Source organism: Schistocerca gregaria, chromosome 8 (genome assembly GCF_023897955.1).
Source record: "Schistocerca gregaria isolate iqSchGreg1 chromosome 8, iqSchGreg1.2, whole genome shotgun sequence".
Lineage (NCBI taxonomy): Eukaryota > Metazoa > Arthropoda > Insecta > Orthoptera > Acrididae > Schistocerca > Schistocerca gregaria.
The window spans coordinates 399441345-399458431 of record NC_064927.1 but is presented as its reverse complement, the minus strand read 5'-3'; the positions used below and the strand labels follow the sequence as shown (position 1 = coordinate 399458431).

The 17087-nt window shown below is 37.9% G+C and overlaps 1 protein-coding gene across 1 annotated transcript in view; it reads right to left on the bottom strand.

Annotated features, from left to right (window-relative positions):
* The window catches only part of LOC126284472 (nidogen-like), a 158013-nt gene that overhangs the window by 73374 nt on the left and 67552 nt on the right, over positions 1 to 17087 (bottom strand). Inside the window, exon 4 of the mRNA XM_049983425.1 lies at positions 15980 to 16159. Coding sequence (XP_049839382.1) covers positions 15980 to 16159 — 180 coding nt within the window. The remainder of the gene's footprint in view (positions 1 to 15979; positions 16160 to 17087) is intronic.

Genomic DNA, 17087 nt, shown 5'->3' with positions numbered 1-17087 from the left:
CCATTCTTATTAGCCTTATACATTAACCACCAGTAGTGACTCAAGAATTTTGCTGTAAATTCTAGAGACACTCAGCCTTCCACCGTCTTGAACACCCAATATTTTAAAAGTAAGTAAGAGAGTAGAAACGTATCTACTGTGCTGCTGGTTTCTGTGTGCACGTTGAAAGTTTGTAATGAGAAGACAATAAGTGGGGCAGTCTAATGATGCTGACAAGTGTTTGCCGCAAGAGCCACAGACACTGTGTAAGAGGACATGGAGTAATTAAATGCTATTCTTTGCTGTGTTAGTGAATGTCACTGTTGCAAAATAAATAAATAAATAAAATAAAAAATAAAAAAAATAAAAAATGACCAGTTCATTATAGACTTTTAACTTTTTTCATGTCTTAGCTCTGAATGAAGCAAGATACATGGGACATTTATAAATTATTTTGTTGCTAAAACCAGAAAATTGTGATTATATTTAATTGTATGAAATGGGTTAAAAGCTCATAATACAAGTAAAATATGAGAAGACGGAAATATTTACATGTGAAATCCGAGAATGTTATTCTGCATAATCCAGTAGATCGTTAATTGGTGAAAACATAAAGTTTGTAGATTTACCCCACACATTCTGTCATCAGAAACCATTAGAATGTGGCAACCAACATGATCAGGGCTCAAAGAAAGAGGAATTTCCAAACAAAATTAAGATAAAAAAGATTTGTGAGTTGCTATAGCAACCAATAGTAACAAGGCAGGGAAATTGTTTTGCAGAGTTGGATTCTGCATAAACGGTAAAAAGGGATGAAAATTAATAAGTACCATACAAGAAAAGATGCAAGGAAAATCTCAACAGTTTAGACTAAGAAGAGTTATGATTAGAGCTATTCGATGACAAAGATCCAGTGTGAAGAGTAAGCACATCGCGGAGGCGTGGACCCCATAACCAGCAACTGACACCAACAATGCCAGCTGCTCCTCACTGGTGCTGACTACAAATCTGTTTACATACACCAACACTGAAGTCTACATTTGATGCTGCTGGCGCCCATGCTGTTCATCAGTGCTGATTCCATACCTGCTGACTAATACAGCCTAAAACTCTAAGCCAGGCTACTGAATTGTGAGTTAAGGAGACTGTTCAATAATAGACTGTTGTATAGTTATTATATTCAGAGGGGATTTTTTTGTTTTTTTTATAACATGATCTAAAAGTAAGAAAAATATGGATAATACTCAAAAAACTGGGGAAACATCAGAACCAGCCATGGCCATAACAGTGACAAAAAATATGCTAGACTGAACTGAGGTAGCAAATTTAATTAAAGCACTAAGTCTTAAATTGGACTCAGTGAATACTCAACTAAATGCTAGAATAGATGACCAAAGTGCAGCTGCAAATGCTCAAATTGCAACTTGAACTGAAAAATTAGATGCACAGAGTGCAAATTTAGCTACTTTAAGACAAGAACTAAGTCTTACAATAGATTCAGCAAATACTCAGTTAAATGATAGATTAGATGGACAGAAGGCAGATTCAGCTGCTGTAAAAAAGGAACTAAGTGCTACTTTTAGTGAAAAAGTAGAAGTACAGGGTGAGGTTTTAAATGCTAAGTTCAATGCCTTAAATGATAAACTGGAGAATTTGTGCGATTAGATTTAAAGAATGAATTAAGTAATTCCCTCGCTATCCATGTAAACCAACTGCTCACTGATTTAAGTCAGACCCAGAGTACCACTTTTAGGACTTAGCTAAAAACCTAGAATTTGATATTGAAGATAAATGTAATTACATAGAATCTGAATTTACTGAAAAATTACAATCATTTCCAAGTATGCAGTAAAGCAGAGATTGAACACTTTAAAGGAAAGTGTTGAGAAACAGGACAAATTAATACCTATGGTCCAATTGCAAATTGCAGGTGTGAGCATTCGAGTAGATGACATGGAACAAAATGTTAAAGAGAAACTAGCCACTTCAGACATAGTGAATATAAGTAATCTCGAGTAACAGGTAGAGGAAATAATAGACCGAAAAGTTGTCGAGAGGGTAACTACTGGCAATGTTTCTTCAAATTTAGCTTTGGAACTTAAAGACACTAAGACAGGCATAAATAATTTATGGAAAGAATTCAAACTTATGCAGGACAAAGTAGAAAATAGAATAACATTACCTGATGTTGTGTTTCCTAGTAAAGTAGTAATTGTTTTGCTGTGGGGAGACTTTCACAAAAAATTTAACGAGAAGTACTGGTTTGCACTTGCTCAAGTGAGGTTAAGATCAGATCCATGGGATTTGGGCAGAGTCACATCTGTCCCCCAGGGACATTAACATTCTGTGTTAATGGGCAGAGTAACGACCGTCAGATCCCAAGTTACTTTCAGTGTTTCTTCTGTACTATTTTTCCTGCACTGAATTCCCTTCAAATCTTAAACTATTATGTAATCTATTCTTGAATTCTTGAACTATCTTATAATGGCAGTACCTAGGAAACTAAATATGACTAAAAGATAATAGACTTAAGAGAACCATGGATAAACAATTATCTTTAAACATGAAATGCAGTCAATAGTATACAGTATTAGTGGAAAACATAATATGATGGTACTCTTCAAACAGAATGATATCTAGACAACATGAATTGGATATAATATTTTATGTGTGTATAAAAATTTAGTATAAACTAAATGACTAACAACTATTTTATCATAGTTTATTATTTTCTATTTTGTATAGAATATTTTATACCTTTTATGAAATGTGATGTAGACGGGAGGGTTTGTATTGGTTTTGGAAGGGGTGGGTATTATAGATTAAAGCATGATTTACACTAACAAATAAAATCATGGCTGATGCAGAACACACACAACACCTTTCAAACAACTCTCGCAAACAAGTGTAATTGATTCTTCACCATCTATAGCTGTTGCTAACATTTTCTTTTGGGACTTTAAAGGCAAAGGTGAGAACGTCTGTTCTGTAGGAGATGTTTAACACCATACCTCCTCCATTTTCTCACTCAACTACCGGCAAGGTAGGGATCCTGGGGAAGTGGGTGGGAAGGGTTTCCTGTCTTTGGGGTTATCTTCTTTCTCTTCTTCAACCTTAGCAACCATTTCTACTTTTTCCTTTCATACTTCTCATTTGAGTACCTGTATATCTTTCCCTCTTTACATATTCATATACTTCTATCACAGAAGTCCTTCTCATTTTCTGTGGTTTCCAATAACCTTCAACTTTTTTTATATAAGTAGGTCGAAGAATCAGGCTACACAAACACACTTATACATACACACAAAAAATATGATCACGCAAACAATAATCTTACACATCAAAAGGAGAGAACTGTCAAGGGTTGTAGGGGGAAAGGAATGTGTACATCGGGAAAGGATTCACACATTGTCGTTTACTGTGACGGTTCTACATCTTTAGGGTAATATGCACACATTGTCATTCAGTATGGTGGCTCTACATTGCGTAGGTATATGAAAAAAAAAAAATAGTGGAGGACTCTAGAGGATTAAATAAAGTATTAGGAAGTGAGTGTTAAGTGGGAAATAGATTTTATTTTCCAGAGGATATTTAATTATAGTGTACATAAAGATGTATACTTGGGAAATGAACCATGAGTCCTACTCAGGATGGATAAAGGAGAGGGGAGGGGGGGGGGGGGGGACAAACCCGGCATTTATTCGATATAAAGGGCAGATAGGCAGACCTGAGAAACGCTGACCTATACTGTGCGGACAGGGGCACCAAGAAGGGGATTGACCTGTACCATAGGAAAATAGGAATTAAGACGGACATACCTACCAAAACAGAAGGAGTAAGTGTTCTCATAGGGTCAACCCATATGTAAATTATAGGTACTGTTCCTAAAGGGAAAAGGATAGTATTGTGGCAGAAGTCAAACATTTTGTGGGAATTATTCTGGTAAATTTGAATTCTATATTCCACTAGCATTATTATGTTTTATGTTTATGAGTGTCAGAAAGAACAATTTCATTTGCCCAGAGTTCCTCCGGACTACAAGCTACTGTAGGTAATGAAACTATTACTTACTAAAGAAAAAATAGTATAGGGAATTAGAATGAAGAAAGAAATAATTAAGTGTCTATGACACCTGGAGTTTGTAGTTGGAATTCAAGAATGTTGTCCACATAATTCATATATATAAAAGAACTAACTCCAACATTAGGTGAACTGCTAAGATAGGTATTGTCAAAACAAAAAAAGAAGAGGTAGATATTAAATACATGATCACTAAAAGAAATATAATGTTTGCTGATTAAAATGTAAATTAGTGTTATGTGAGATATTAAAGTACATAATGAATATGTATAAAATATTGCATGTTTGAGCTACGGGTAGGGGTATGTAGTGACTCGAGAATTTCGGTGTAAATTCTAGAGACACTTGGCCTTCCACCATCTTGAACACCTGATATTTTTAAAAGTACCTAAGAGAGCAAAAACGTATCTACTGTGCTGCCAGTTTCTGTGTGGAGGTTGGAAGTTTTTAATGAGAAGACAATAAGCAGGGCAGTCGAATGACACCGACAAGTGTTTGCCACAAGAGCCATAGACGCTGTGTGAGAGGACACAGAGTAATTAAGTGTTATTTTAATTGTATCTAATGGGTATCAGTGTAGTTGACTATCAAGAGTTTGTATGCTTATATAAAACTTGTGGAAAAGAGAATACACCTGAGCTGAACTGAAAGTATGAGAGTACCGAAATATTTCAAGTGAGAGAGATAGTAATGTTTTGGTTCCTCTAACCAGCATTATTTCTTCAGAGAAGAAGTTATGGAGATTGACACAACTGCATATCCAGAGAAGAGGATTGGCTTAACATTTCAAGTAAGTCAGCTGTAATAAGAGAAGTGTGAAGTTTGCAATCCAGTTTTGCCATGCCTCTCTTGTAACCAAAACTGTTAGACACCTGGTAGACAATATTAGTAGCAACCTAAGATTTTTTACAGATGTATTTGTCTATACTGAACTACCATATGAACAAAAAGCTGCACAGTTATCCAAGCAGACCCTGATAAGGCTTCAGTGTGGTGCAAAAATTTGTAGCTTGCTTTAAATGTACAGAAATAACAAAAGTGTGCACTTCATGAAACGAAAGGCTGCTGTGCCGTATGACTACAATATGAATGAATCACATTTGGAATCAGTCAATTCATGCAAATACCTGAATGTAATAGTTTGTATGGGTATGAAATAGACAAAGAGCTCATTCATACATAAAGCAGGTGATAGAATTTGGTTCACTGGTAGCATACAAGGAAAATAACTCTGCAAAGGAGACTGCTTAGAACATAAATGATGTGTGTGGGACCTATACCAAACTGAGCCAGCTGGTTATTCAATATATACAAAGAAAGGCAGCACAAAAGGTAAGACATTTGTTCAATTCACAGGAGAATGTTTGGAAATGTTGACATACTTGAATTGGCTCACGCCTGAAGATAGACACCAGTTTCATGGTATAGCATTATTTGAGAAATCTAATGACATACTTCAACCTCCAAAATATCACTTCAGTAGGAGCTATAATGAGAAATTTAGACTAATTACAGTGTGCACAGTGCATTTCAGCAGTCATTACTACTGCAAAAGGTGTGCACAGTATTGCAACACAAAGAAACTGTATCACGTAGCACAATGTTTAAGCACTTCAGAATTGGTTGGCAGAGTATCTACATACATGCTGACATAGATATATAGGGCAAATGTTGATTTCCATTTCTTAACTTTGATGTTGATACTAAATATATGTAAAGTTATATTAAAAACAAAGATGCTGTGACTTACAAAATGGGAAAGCGCTGGTAGATAGATACAATAAAAAAACATACACACAAATTTCAAGTTTTCACAACCCAAGGTTGCTTCATCAGGAAAGAGGGAAGGAGAGGGAAAGACGAAAAGATGTGGGTTTTAAGGGAGAGGGTAAGAGGTCATTCCAATCCCAGGAGCGGAAAGACTTACCTTAGGGAAGGGGGGGGGGGGGGGGGGGGATAGGTATACACTCGCACACACACACACACACACACACACATATATCCATCCGCAATATAATATATTTTTCCCATGTGGAATGTTTCTTTCTATTATATTCAAACCATAAAAACTGTTTGATAAGATGAGCATCATGCACTTTACATAATTTTTATCAACACAATAAGTTCTGATTCACACAGACAAAAATATTTGTTGTATGGTAAATTATTCCCTCCCTCCAACCATAGATGAATTTCATAAACAAGACTTGTCTGCTCCATTGAGAGTGAAAAGGAGTCAGATATTAAGACCAAGCTGGCTAAGCATGCAGAGTATGTCAACTTCTTCATCTTTTGCTGCCTGTAGGGTGGAACTGTTTCAAATGCGAACTGAAAAATTTGCAGGTACGCTATTGTGTATAAGCAACATTTATTCACTGGAAATTAAAATATTGTTCTCTGTTAATATACATAAATAAATTCAATTTGTCTCTATAGTATCTTACTAATAAGGGAAAACTACCATCCTCTTCATTATTTTTGTAATTGGCAGTTTCATTAAACCTTTACTCTAGGAGATACAACTTTTTGTAACTCTCTGTTGTTCGTAGTATATATTCTGTATACTTCAATAAAATAAAATAAAATTAGTGTCACTGTTTAGTATGTTTAGTATCTGAACTGCACTGACCAGTACTCCCACTCACATTTACCTTTTGCCCATTGATATCTCCACTAGGTTCATGTATGGATTTCCAACAAAACCTGCCATACATTGACATCTGTAGAGTTGTCTATCCTAATCTAGGACAATAGCAGACACTGCATGTTCTCCACAAGTCACAGACCATGTCTTTGTGCAATGAATGAATCTGCACCTGTAACTATGTGTTGCATAAATTAACAGAGTAAATGGTGGATGAATTTTTTTGATCTGCAGCATTGTTACAACACCACAGGCCTTATAGCTGTGACGTTTTGAGAATATAAGTGGAGCTGAGAGTAGATAATATAATGAACTCCAACAGTGTCTTATAAGAGCAAGTGTTAATATACTGCATGTTTCAGTAAAAAGGCATTGACAGGTTTTTCAGTAGTAACTGGGAATATTGTTTTCTCCCTGCATCACATGATGTTGGTATATAGACAACATTATGAAATTAATTATGGCAGTTATAATGCCAATTATAGGTTCTATTCCAGTAGATACATTGACAGCTAGTGTTTTATTAGCCATGGTATTCATTTCAGTGTATTAATCTCAGTGAGAGAGAAAATAGTAAACTGAACCGACAGCAGAATTCTTGAGGTGGGTACTCTGTAATCCCAGGTGTGAGGACTAGACAATTTGGAAAACACAAAAAGTGTATGTCAGTCCTAAAAAAATTCATGTATTAAAATCTCAATTCACAAAAAGAATTAAATAAAAAGGAAACTGAAATAAATTTATGTTGGCAAGTAGGGTGCAGTTAGCCCTTGAGAGGCATTTTGAGGAGGTACTTAACTCTGGTCTCATAAACTGGCAATGGCCTGGAGTGTGGTGTGGTGACCACATGCCCCTCTATATCGACATCCAGTGATGGCTATGCGCTGAGGATGACACCATGGTGAATCAGTGCCACTGGGCCTCCCAAGGTCTGCTTGAATGGAGTTCAGCTTAGAAATAAATTTACAGCACCTAAATATTAGAAGTTTAAAAATTAAATTATTTTAGTCCTTGTTTATAATTATAATGACTATTCTAGCAACATTGAGGGAAGGCAACATATTGTGGTGTACATAGTTACCTGTAACATCTAAGAAAATTGCACTTCTGTCTCCCCAAATTGCACTTCTGTCTCTTTCATCTCAGTGATTTCCAATATTTTCATTATGTCTTTTTCAGGGGTTAATTTTTCTGGTAGACAGAGCAACAATGTAAATGTAACTGGTGTTGAAACAGCTATTAAAAAGGAAGATACTGCTACTTAGACAAAACTTGGAGTTGAAAGAACACTCATTTAATGTCTTTCATCAAAATGCAAAATTGCTGATAAATAAAGATAACATAATCTCAATGCACTCATTTATTTATTCAAGATGTACAGTTATCTCTATTTATTCAAGAAGAATATAATAATTCCAATCCCAAAGAAAGCAGGTGTTGACATATGTGAAAATTAACGAACTATCAGTTTAATAAGTCATAGCTGCAAAATTCTAACGCGAATTCTTTACAGACGAATGGAAAAACTAGTAGAAGCTGACCTCGGGGAAGATCAGTTTGGATTCCGTAGAAATGTTGGAACACGTGAGGCAATACTGACCCTATGACTTATCTTAGAAGCTAGATTAAGGAAGGGCAAACCTACGTTTCTAGCATTTGTAGACTTAGAGAAAGCTTTTGACAACGTTGACTGGAATACTCTGTTTCAAATTCTGAAGGTGGCAGGGGTAAAATACAGGGAGCGAAAGGCTATTTACAATTTGTACAGAAACCAGATGGCAGTTATACGAGTCGATGGGCATGAAAGGGAAGCAGTGGTTGGGAAGGGAGTGAGACAGGGCTGTAGTCTCTCCCCGATGTTATTCAATCTGTATATTGAGCAAGCAGTGAAGGAAACAAAAGAAAAATTCAGAGTAGGTATTAAAGTCCATGGAGAAGAAATAAAAACTTTGAGGTTCACCGATGACATTGTAATTCTGTCAGAGACAGCAAAGGACTTGGAAGAGCAGTTGAACGGAATGGATAGTGTCTTGAAAGGAGGATATAAGATGATCATCAACAAAAGCAAAATGAGGATAATGGAATGTAGTCAAATTAAGTCAGGTGATGCTGAGGGAATTAGATTAGGAAGTGAGACACTTAAAGTAGTAAAGGAGTTTTGCTATTTGGGGAGCAAAATAACTGATGATGGTCGAAGTAGAGAGGATATAAAATGTAGACTGGCAATGGCAAGGAAAGCGTTTCTGAAAAAGAGAAATTTGTTAACATTGAGTATAGATTTAAGTGTCAGGAAGTGATTTCTGAAAGTATTTGTATGGAGTGTGACCATGTATGGAAGTGAATCATGGACAACAAATAGTTTGGACAAGAAGAGAATAGAAGCTTTCGTTATGTGGTGCTACAGAAGAATGCTGAAGATTAGATGGATAGATCACATAACTAATGAGGAAGTATTGAATCAGATTGGGGAGAAGAGAAGTTTGTGGCACAACTTGACCAGAAGAATGGATCGGTTGGTAGGACATGTTCTGAGACATCAAGGGATCACCAATTTTGTATTGGAGGGCAGCGTGGAGGGTAAAAATCGTAGAGGGAGACCAAGAGATGACTACACTAAGCAGATTCAGAAGGATGTAGGTTGCAGTAAGTACTGGGAGATGAAGAAGCTTGCGCAGGATAGAGTAGCATGGAGAGCTGCATCAAACCAGTCTCAGGACTCAAGACCACAACAACAGTTATCTGCTTTATTCAATATGCATAGCTCTTACTTCTGCTGATAAATACTTTATCTATTGTAGGCACACTTCTCAAGAAGATGATTGCATTCTAACTGGGAATTAACATATGAAAAATAAGCCAACAGTCTAGTTCTTAGGTCACCAGAATGACACATATTCCTAGGGGCAAAACCTGACCAACTGAACATCTTGAAATCTGGGTGTTGATTCAGCTTTAACTTACACAACAGGCTCTCAAGTTATTTTACATCAAATCTTTCATTCAGAGCATGACCATTAGTATCTTTTTCTGCCCCTGGTCTTACTGGAATTTATATGAAACATGATCTAAAATTTATAAAATTAAAAATTACACAATATGTTTCAGAAGTAAATGCCAATTTTAGCTATATAAGACAAGCTGAGGAAAATGTAATAATGATTAGCCTGTGTAGCTCCCAGATGGGTACACAAATGTATTTTTTAACAGTTTGTGTTACTGTTTAAGAGATGTTACATGTCAAAAACAAAAATTATTATTGGTGGAGATTTTACTATTGAAATGGGAGAATAAAAACAGTGAGACTACAGAAGGTTTTTGAACATTTTAAGATCTTTAAACTTACATTGCAGGAACAAGTGTGCTACATGTAATGATGCATGTATAGACAATATTATTGTTAAGTTACACATAGAAGAAAATGTGGCTAGCCTTGCCAATGGAATATCTGCATATCACGTTCCATTACTTTTATACTTTATCATAAGTGGCCAATTTATTCAAATGAATTTAGTGTGGCATGGGTAAGAGATCAGAGCAACGAGCACAATATAGTATTTATTGACAAGTTGAAGATCGTAAACTGGGGCACTGTACAGGGTAAGGGTACACAGAAGGAGCTCCAAATAATTGTAAGGCAGTTGCTGCATGATGTGCTGTTATGCTGTGAGCTCAGAGCAGCGGTTGTGGAGGTGTTTGTTACCTGCTTGTGAGCTGACATTGGTGGGGCGAAGGTTGGATTATGCAGTAGTCACAGTTTTAAGCTCCCCAAACAATGCCTGGCACTTTAGGGTGAGGTCCAGTACTTTTTCAGTGCTAGGAGGAGGAGGCAGTGGAGTCTTGTTCATCGGTAGGTGGTCACTGTTTACTGATCAGCATGTAGCCATTTCAATGTAGTAGTGAGGCAGAAGATTATAATGCTTCAAAAAATCTGCATCCAACACTGGCTCCACAGTGTCAGCCACGAAAAATGTCCAGTTGAACTGTTATAGAGGCCATGCCTATCATGGGAATCACTGAATTGATCACAGCGTATTGTTGTATAGTGAATGGTGTACGTTTTCCAGGTGTCCACTGAGGTGGCAGCGTGCTGACTAGGAAGTATGCCCTGAAATGGCTGTCATAGATGAAGAGCTGCAAACCATTAGAATGTAGACACAGGATATGACGTGTGTTGTCATGTTTCATAGCAAGGTGGCTTGAAGCAGGGGAGTGACCTGGTGCATCTGTGTGAGGCTGCTGTACTAGTTTCGGTAGCTGCAGTGTGGACAACAGCAACAGGCATCAGTAGTGAAATGAGCATGGAACCAGCAAGGGCAGTGCAGCCGAGTAGGAGCAGCACCCTGCTGTCCAGGTGAGTTGTTGCGATGGTTAGGCATGGGTTGACAGCTACGCATGAATGCAGCAGGTGGTTGTTTACATTCCACTACAAATGCAGTGCTTGAATCCATTGTGGTATTTGATTTTTGGTGCCTCGCTGCAGCAGAGTCTCGTGAGGCTGCTGCAGATGTGGTGTGAAAGGGTTCAACAAAGATCAGAGCAGCTCAGTGACTGTCGGTTTGCCAGGTGCTGTGCAGTGAGCACTGCACGATGGTCTCTGTAGGTGCAGCTGGTGTGCAGGCTGCAGGCTGGCCTGGGCTGGCTGTAGATGCAATCACTGTTGGTGTTGGTGCCAGAGCCAATACGAGTATTTATTCAGGTGTGACATTGCGTGAGGGCATGCATCTGGTTGGCAAGGCATAACTGGTTATCCAGCAGTTTGCCCTCATGCATTAGCATGGCTGTCTGTATGTTTTCAGGCTGCTTGAGAAGCCACAGTGACTACAGAGCACGTACTGGTTAGAGATTTGAGTCAATTAGGTGGTGTAACCTGTGCCAGAGTGCTGATAGGGTACCGTGGCGAAGCAGTGTCTCAGTGATGGCTAGGTGGAGTAGTTGTTCAGGTGAAGGTGACGGGTATTGTAGTATGAGCATCTTCATTGTCTTGTATCTGTCAGCGGTTGGTGTGTGCAATAGGAGGTCACTGATAAGATCAGTGTTGGTGCAGAGTTAGTTCAAAAGTGCCAAAAACTTTTTGTGGTCATCTTGAGTCCTTACCAACTGTATCATGCACTCACAGAATGCAAACCATACTTGCAGAGAATCAAATTGCACTGGCAGCAGATGTAAATTGAAGTGTGGCCAGTGTTGATCTGCCTGATGCTAAGGAGCAGGTGCCATGGTGCAGGTTCATGAACAACTTTGGTGGTGCTGGTAGAGGTGGCAGCTGGTACAGTGGCATGATAGGTGTGTTGGTAATGCAGATGTCATGACCAATTATAACAGGACATGGCACAATGTCATGATGGCTGGTGCATCGGCATCATGAAGGGCAGCATCATAGCAGGATACCGATGAACATGGCATAGTGGATGGATCCTGCTGGTTCATGGCAATTGTGGTGGATGGCACATCAGTGTAGGTCACCCAACACAGCGGCTCTTATAGGTACTCCTTGTGTTTCCACAGTGTGTGTGTCATAATTGCAGTCAGACTCGTCATACAGATATGCTGTGGTCATGATGTGTGAAAACCCTGTGCTGTTGTAGGTAGACATGGTGTGCCTGCTTGTTGAGTGATGTCATGTGGTAGGCGTGGCCCAGAGCACAGCATGGCTGCTGTTGGTGTGACATAATCGTCATGATGTGACATGGGTTGGGGCATGGCCGTAACAAGTGTGACATCACCTGGGTGATGTATGGTATCATACAGAACATAAAGCTCAAAGATTCCAAGACTTACCAAGCGGGAAAGCGCCGGTAGATAGGCACAATGAATAAAATACACAAACACACACACAGAATTTCGAGCTTTCGTAACCGGCGGCTGCTTCGTCAGGAAAGAGGGAAGGAAAAGGAAAGATGAAAGGATGTGGGTTTTAAGGGAGAGGGTAAGGAGTCATTCCAATCCCAGGAGCGGAAGGGGGGAAAATGGATAGGTATATACTCGCGCTCGCACACACACACACACTCACACACACACACACACACACACACACACACACACACACACACACACACACACACACATATATATCCATCCATACATACACAGACACAAGCAGACATATTTAAAGGCCTGCACCACAGCCTTTAAATATGTCTGCTTGTGTCTGTGTATGTATGGATGGATATGTGTGTGTGTGTGTGTGTGTGTGTGTGTGTGTGTGTGTGTGTGTGTGTGTGTGTGTGCGCGCGCACTTTCCCGCATGATAAGTCTTGGAATCTTTGTTTTTAATATATTTTTCCCATGTGGAAGTTTCTTTCTATTTTATTTAGAACATAAAGCTCAGGCGTAGGTCATGGGAAAATGTGGTCTGGTACAGGAACGTCACTTGTAGTACAGATCTGTCTGCAATAACCTGTAAATATAAGTTCCCTGCAGTGGAAGGCAGCCGTATATGGTGGCAATAGTTTCTCAACAGTTGCAGTACTCTGGAGGGTGTCCATACTTTGGTTTGTTGCACATGAAATGTTGACACACACTGAGTCATTTGAATGAAAATGAGTGTGGTGTAGTTCATTAACACTGTCACTGATCGGTATATTATTAGCACTGGCTAGAAGGGAGATGGGTAAGGTGGCAGGCAGCCATTGTTCACCATGTATGGTCACTGTTGTTGTAGCGCAGTTAATTAAGGGAGTGGCAGGCTTTGTCTCACCACCTTCACTGATAACATCATACTTGATTTGCAATGTAGCGTGTTCATCCATTTAGTGAGAGGGAATGATGCCCTGGTTTGGTGATTGTTGAAACAATGGGAACATTGTTGATGATTTGAGAACCACAGTTTGTAAAGGGATATCGTCCTCTAGCATTACCTTTCCTCAACAGAAACAATAGATAGAACAAAAAAAAAATACTTTTTTGAATAGGTTAATAATACCTCAGCTGTTTTGCTAAAAGGATTTTATATGATTTTGTACACAATGTGTTACAATGCAAGTTAAAATTCGTAAAAAGAATTTAATTAATTTTATTTATTACAGTCGATATACACTAACTGTGAATGCACAGTTAAAATTATTTTCTGTTAGAAATGTTTGGAATTATGAAATATTTGGCACATTTAAAATATCTATTATTATTTGTGCAATTTGGCATTATTTATGATGTTAATTTCTGGATTCATTTATAAGATAATAATATAAATTAATAGAAAGTAATTTGTCAAGAAAATCTGTAAACTCTTTGAAATTTTGTTAGTACCACAGAGTGAGGTAGTAGTGGGCATGCCTCTGATGTGATCAGACGTGATTTTATTTTTGGGAAGAACAATGTAATTTTTGTCTTAGTTGATGTGGAAATTGTAAAGACAGTGTGATGTTGAAAAATGTGAGAGAACAAAATTTCCAAGTAAACAAAAAAAAAATACAGTGCAAGCTAACTTCAAATTTATTATGTCAATTGGAACCTAGAGAATCTATAACGTCAAAAATTTCAAAATCAAATATCAACCCCATGAAGAACTGGAGCCAACTACAAGAAAAAAAGTAAAAATTATATTGTAAATCTTACTCCTGTTAAAACTTATTAACATAGTTAACCATACCATAAAGACAGTGACATTCAACAAATAATGTGAGGGAGGAGTAGATTACAAGTTGTACTGGTTATATCATTTGGGACTTGGCAAGAACACCAAATAGATGTACAAATAAATTGTCTGTAGTGATTCCAGGCAATGAAGCACAATCGTGAGGCTTATTCTCCAGTGCTGTGCCAGCATGAGTATAACTCAGTATTTCAGAGTGCAGTTGAAAAGAAAATAACAGGGTCACCACTGTAGGTAGTGGGAAGCAGGTGTGGTAATTACAATGATAAACAATCACTCGTACACCCATCACTTACTATGAATGCTTTCATTCTCACAGTGTATACACAATGCATGTAGCATACAGCATGTACTACAGAGAACTGATTTGGCAAAGACACAGTTGTTTCTGCTGTAGTAGGACAGCGGTATTATTTGGATGTAGAGCCAGTGGTTCTACATCGCCACAACTCTTTTTCAGTTCCAGACCACATGCCCTGACCCTGAATGTGTGTCTTCAATACAGTGATTTCCATTACCTTCTGTATCCTCCTGCAATTGATTGTTACTGGTCTCTCACCTTTTAGGGGCAGCTCCCCCAGATGACCAAGAGGTGAAACCCATCTTAGAATATTGCTCGTATGTATGGGGTCCATATGAAACTGAACTTACAGGGTATTCAGTATGTTCAAAGGTGAGCAGCACAAAAGATAACACATTTTATTGACTCAGAAGAGAATGTCTGGAAATGTTGAGATACCTGAAGTGTAAACTGGATGAAGTGGTCATCAGTTATCCCACATAAGTCTACTTACAAAGTTTCAAGAAACAGCATTATCTGAGAAATCTAGTAAAATGCTTCAACCTCCAACATATCACTTGAGCAGGGGTCACAATGACAAGATTCAACCAATTACAGTGTGCACAGGCCATTTCAGCAGTCATTATTCCTGTACCCCATATACAATAACAGAAAGAAACTCTAACACATGGCACAATGCTTAAGCACTTCAGAAGTGGTTGGCAGAGCATGTACATAGATGCAGACGTAGATATATTGGCCAATGTCTGTTTTCATTTTTTGTGTTGATACTAATTACATATATTATTACCCCCAAAATTTGCTAGATAAGATGAGCATCATGTTCCTTGCTCAAATTCTATCTATACAATAAGATCTGATTCACACTTCCAAAAATACCTTTTGTATAGTAAATTATTCCCTTTCCCTGGCAATAGCCACTGAAACAGATGAATTTCATAAAGAAGAGTCATCTGCTCAATAGAGAGTGTCAAGAAGTCAAATATGGAGACCAAGGTGGCTAAGCAAGCAGTGTATCTCAACTTCTTCCTGTTTTGCTGTATGCAGTGTTGAAATGTTTCAAATGGTAAGGGGAAAATGTGCAGGTACTCTATAACATATAAGCAACATTTAATCATTGGAAATTAATATGTTGTACTCAGCCAAAATACATAAATAAATTCTACTTGCATCTACAGTATCTCACTAGTAAGGAAAAGCTACCATCATCCTCGTTATTGTGATTTCTATAATTGGCAAGTTTATTAAAACTTAGCTCTAGGAGATTCAGTTTTTCACAACTCTCTGTTGTTCATAGTATATATTCTGTATATGTGAAAGGAATAAAATACAATTAGTCTCACTATCCAGCATTTATACTGTACTGATCAGTACTCCCACTTACCTTTACCCTTTTGCCCACTGATGTCTTCACCAGGTTCGCACTTAACGTATGGATCTCCAACAAAACCTTCCACACATTGACATCTGGGGAGTTGTCCCTCCTTGTCTATGAGAATAGCAGATACTGCATGTTCTCCACAGCTCTCAGACATATGTCTTTGTGCAATGAATGAATTTCCATCTGTAATTATATGTTACATTAAGTAACTGAGTAAATGATGAAATGCAACAGTGTTACACTACCACAGGCTTTATAGCTGTGACATGTCAGATCTCTTAATTTGTAGGTTAGAAAGCTTAAAAATAGAAATGGATAAATTAAAGTTAGATATTGTGGGACTTAGTTAAGTTTGGTGGCAGGAGGAAGAAGACTTCTGGTCACATGAATGCAGGGTTATAAATACAAAATCAAAAAGGGGTAATGAAGGAGTAGGTTTAATAATGAGTAAAAAAATAGGAGTGCAGGTAAGGTACTACAAATAGCATAGTGAATGCATTATAGTAGTCAAGATACACACGAAGCCTAACACAGTAGTACAAGTATATATGACAGCTAACTCCACAGATGACTAAGAGATTGACGAAATGTATGAGGAGATAAGAGAAATTATTCAGATAGTGAAGAGAGACAAAAATTTAATAGTTATGGCTACTGGAATTCGATAGCAGGAAAAGGAAGAGAAGGAAAAGTAGTAGGTGAATATGGACTGGGGGTAAGGAATGAAAGAGGAAGCTGCCTGGTAGAATTCTGCACAGTGCATAACTTAATCCTATCTAACACTTGGTTTAAGACTCATGAAAGAAGGTCATATATGTGAAGGGGCCTGGAGACATTGGAAGGTATCAGATAGATTATATAATGGTAAGACAGAGGTTTAGGAACCAGGTTTTAAATTGTAAGATATTTCCAGAGGCTGATGTGAACTCTGACCACAATTTATTGGTTGTGAACTGTAGACTAAAACTGAAGAAACTGCAAAGAGGTAGAAATTTAAGGAGTTGGGACTTCGGTAACCTGAATGGGATAACCATGCCTCTCGACTCATATAACTGCCTTCTGGTTTCTGTATAAATTTTAAGTAGCATTTCACTCCCTGGACCCCTACCAC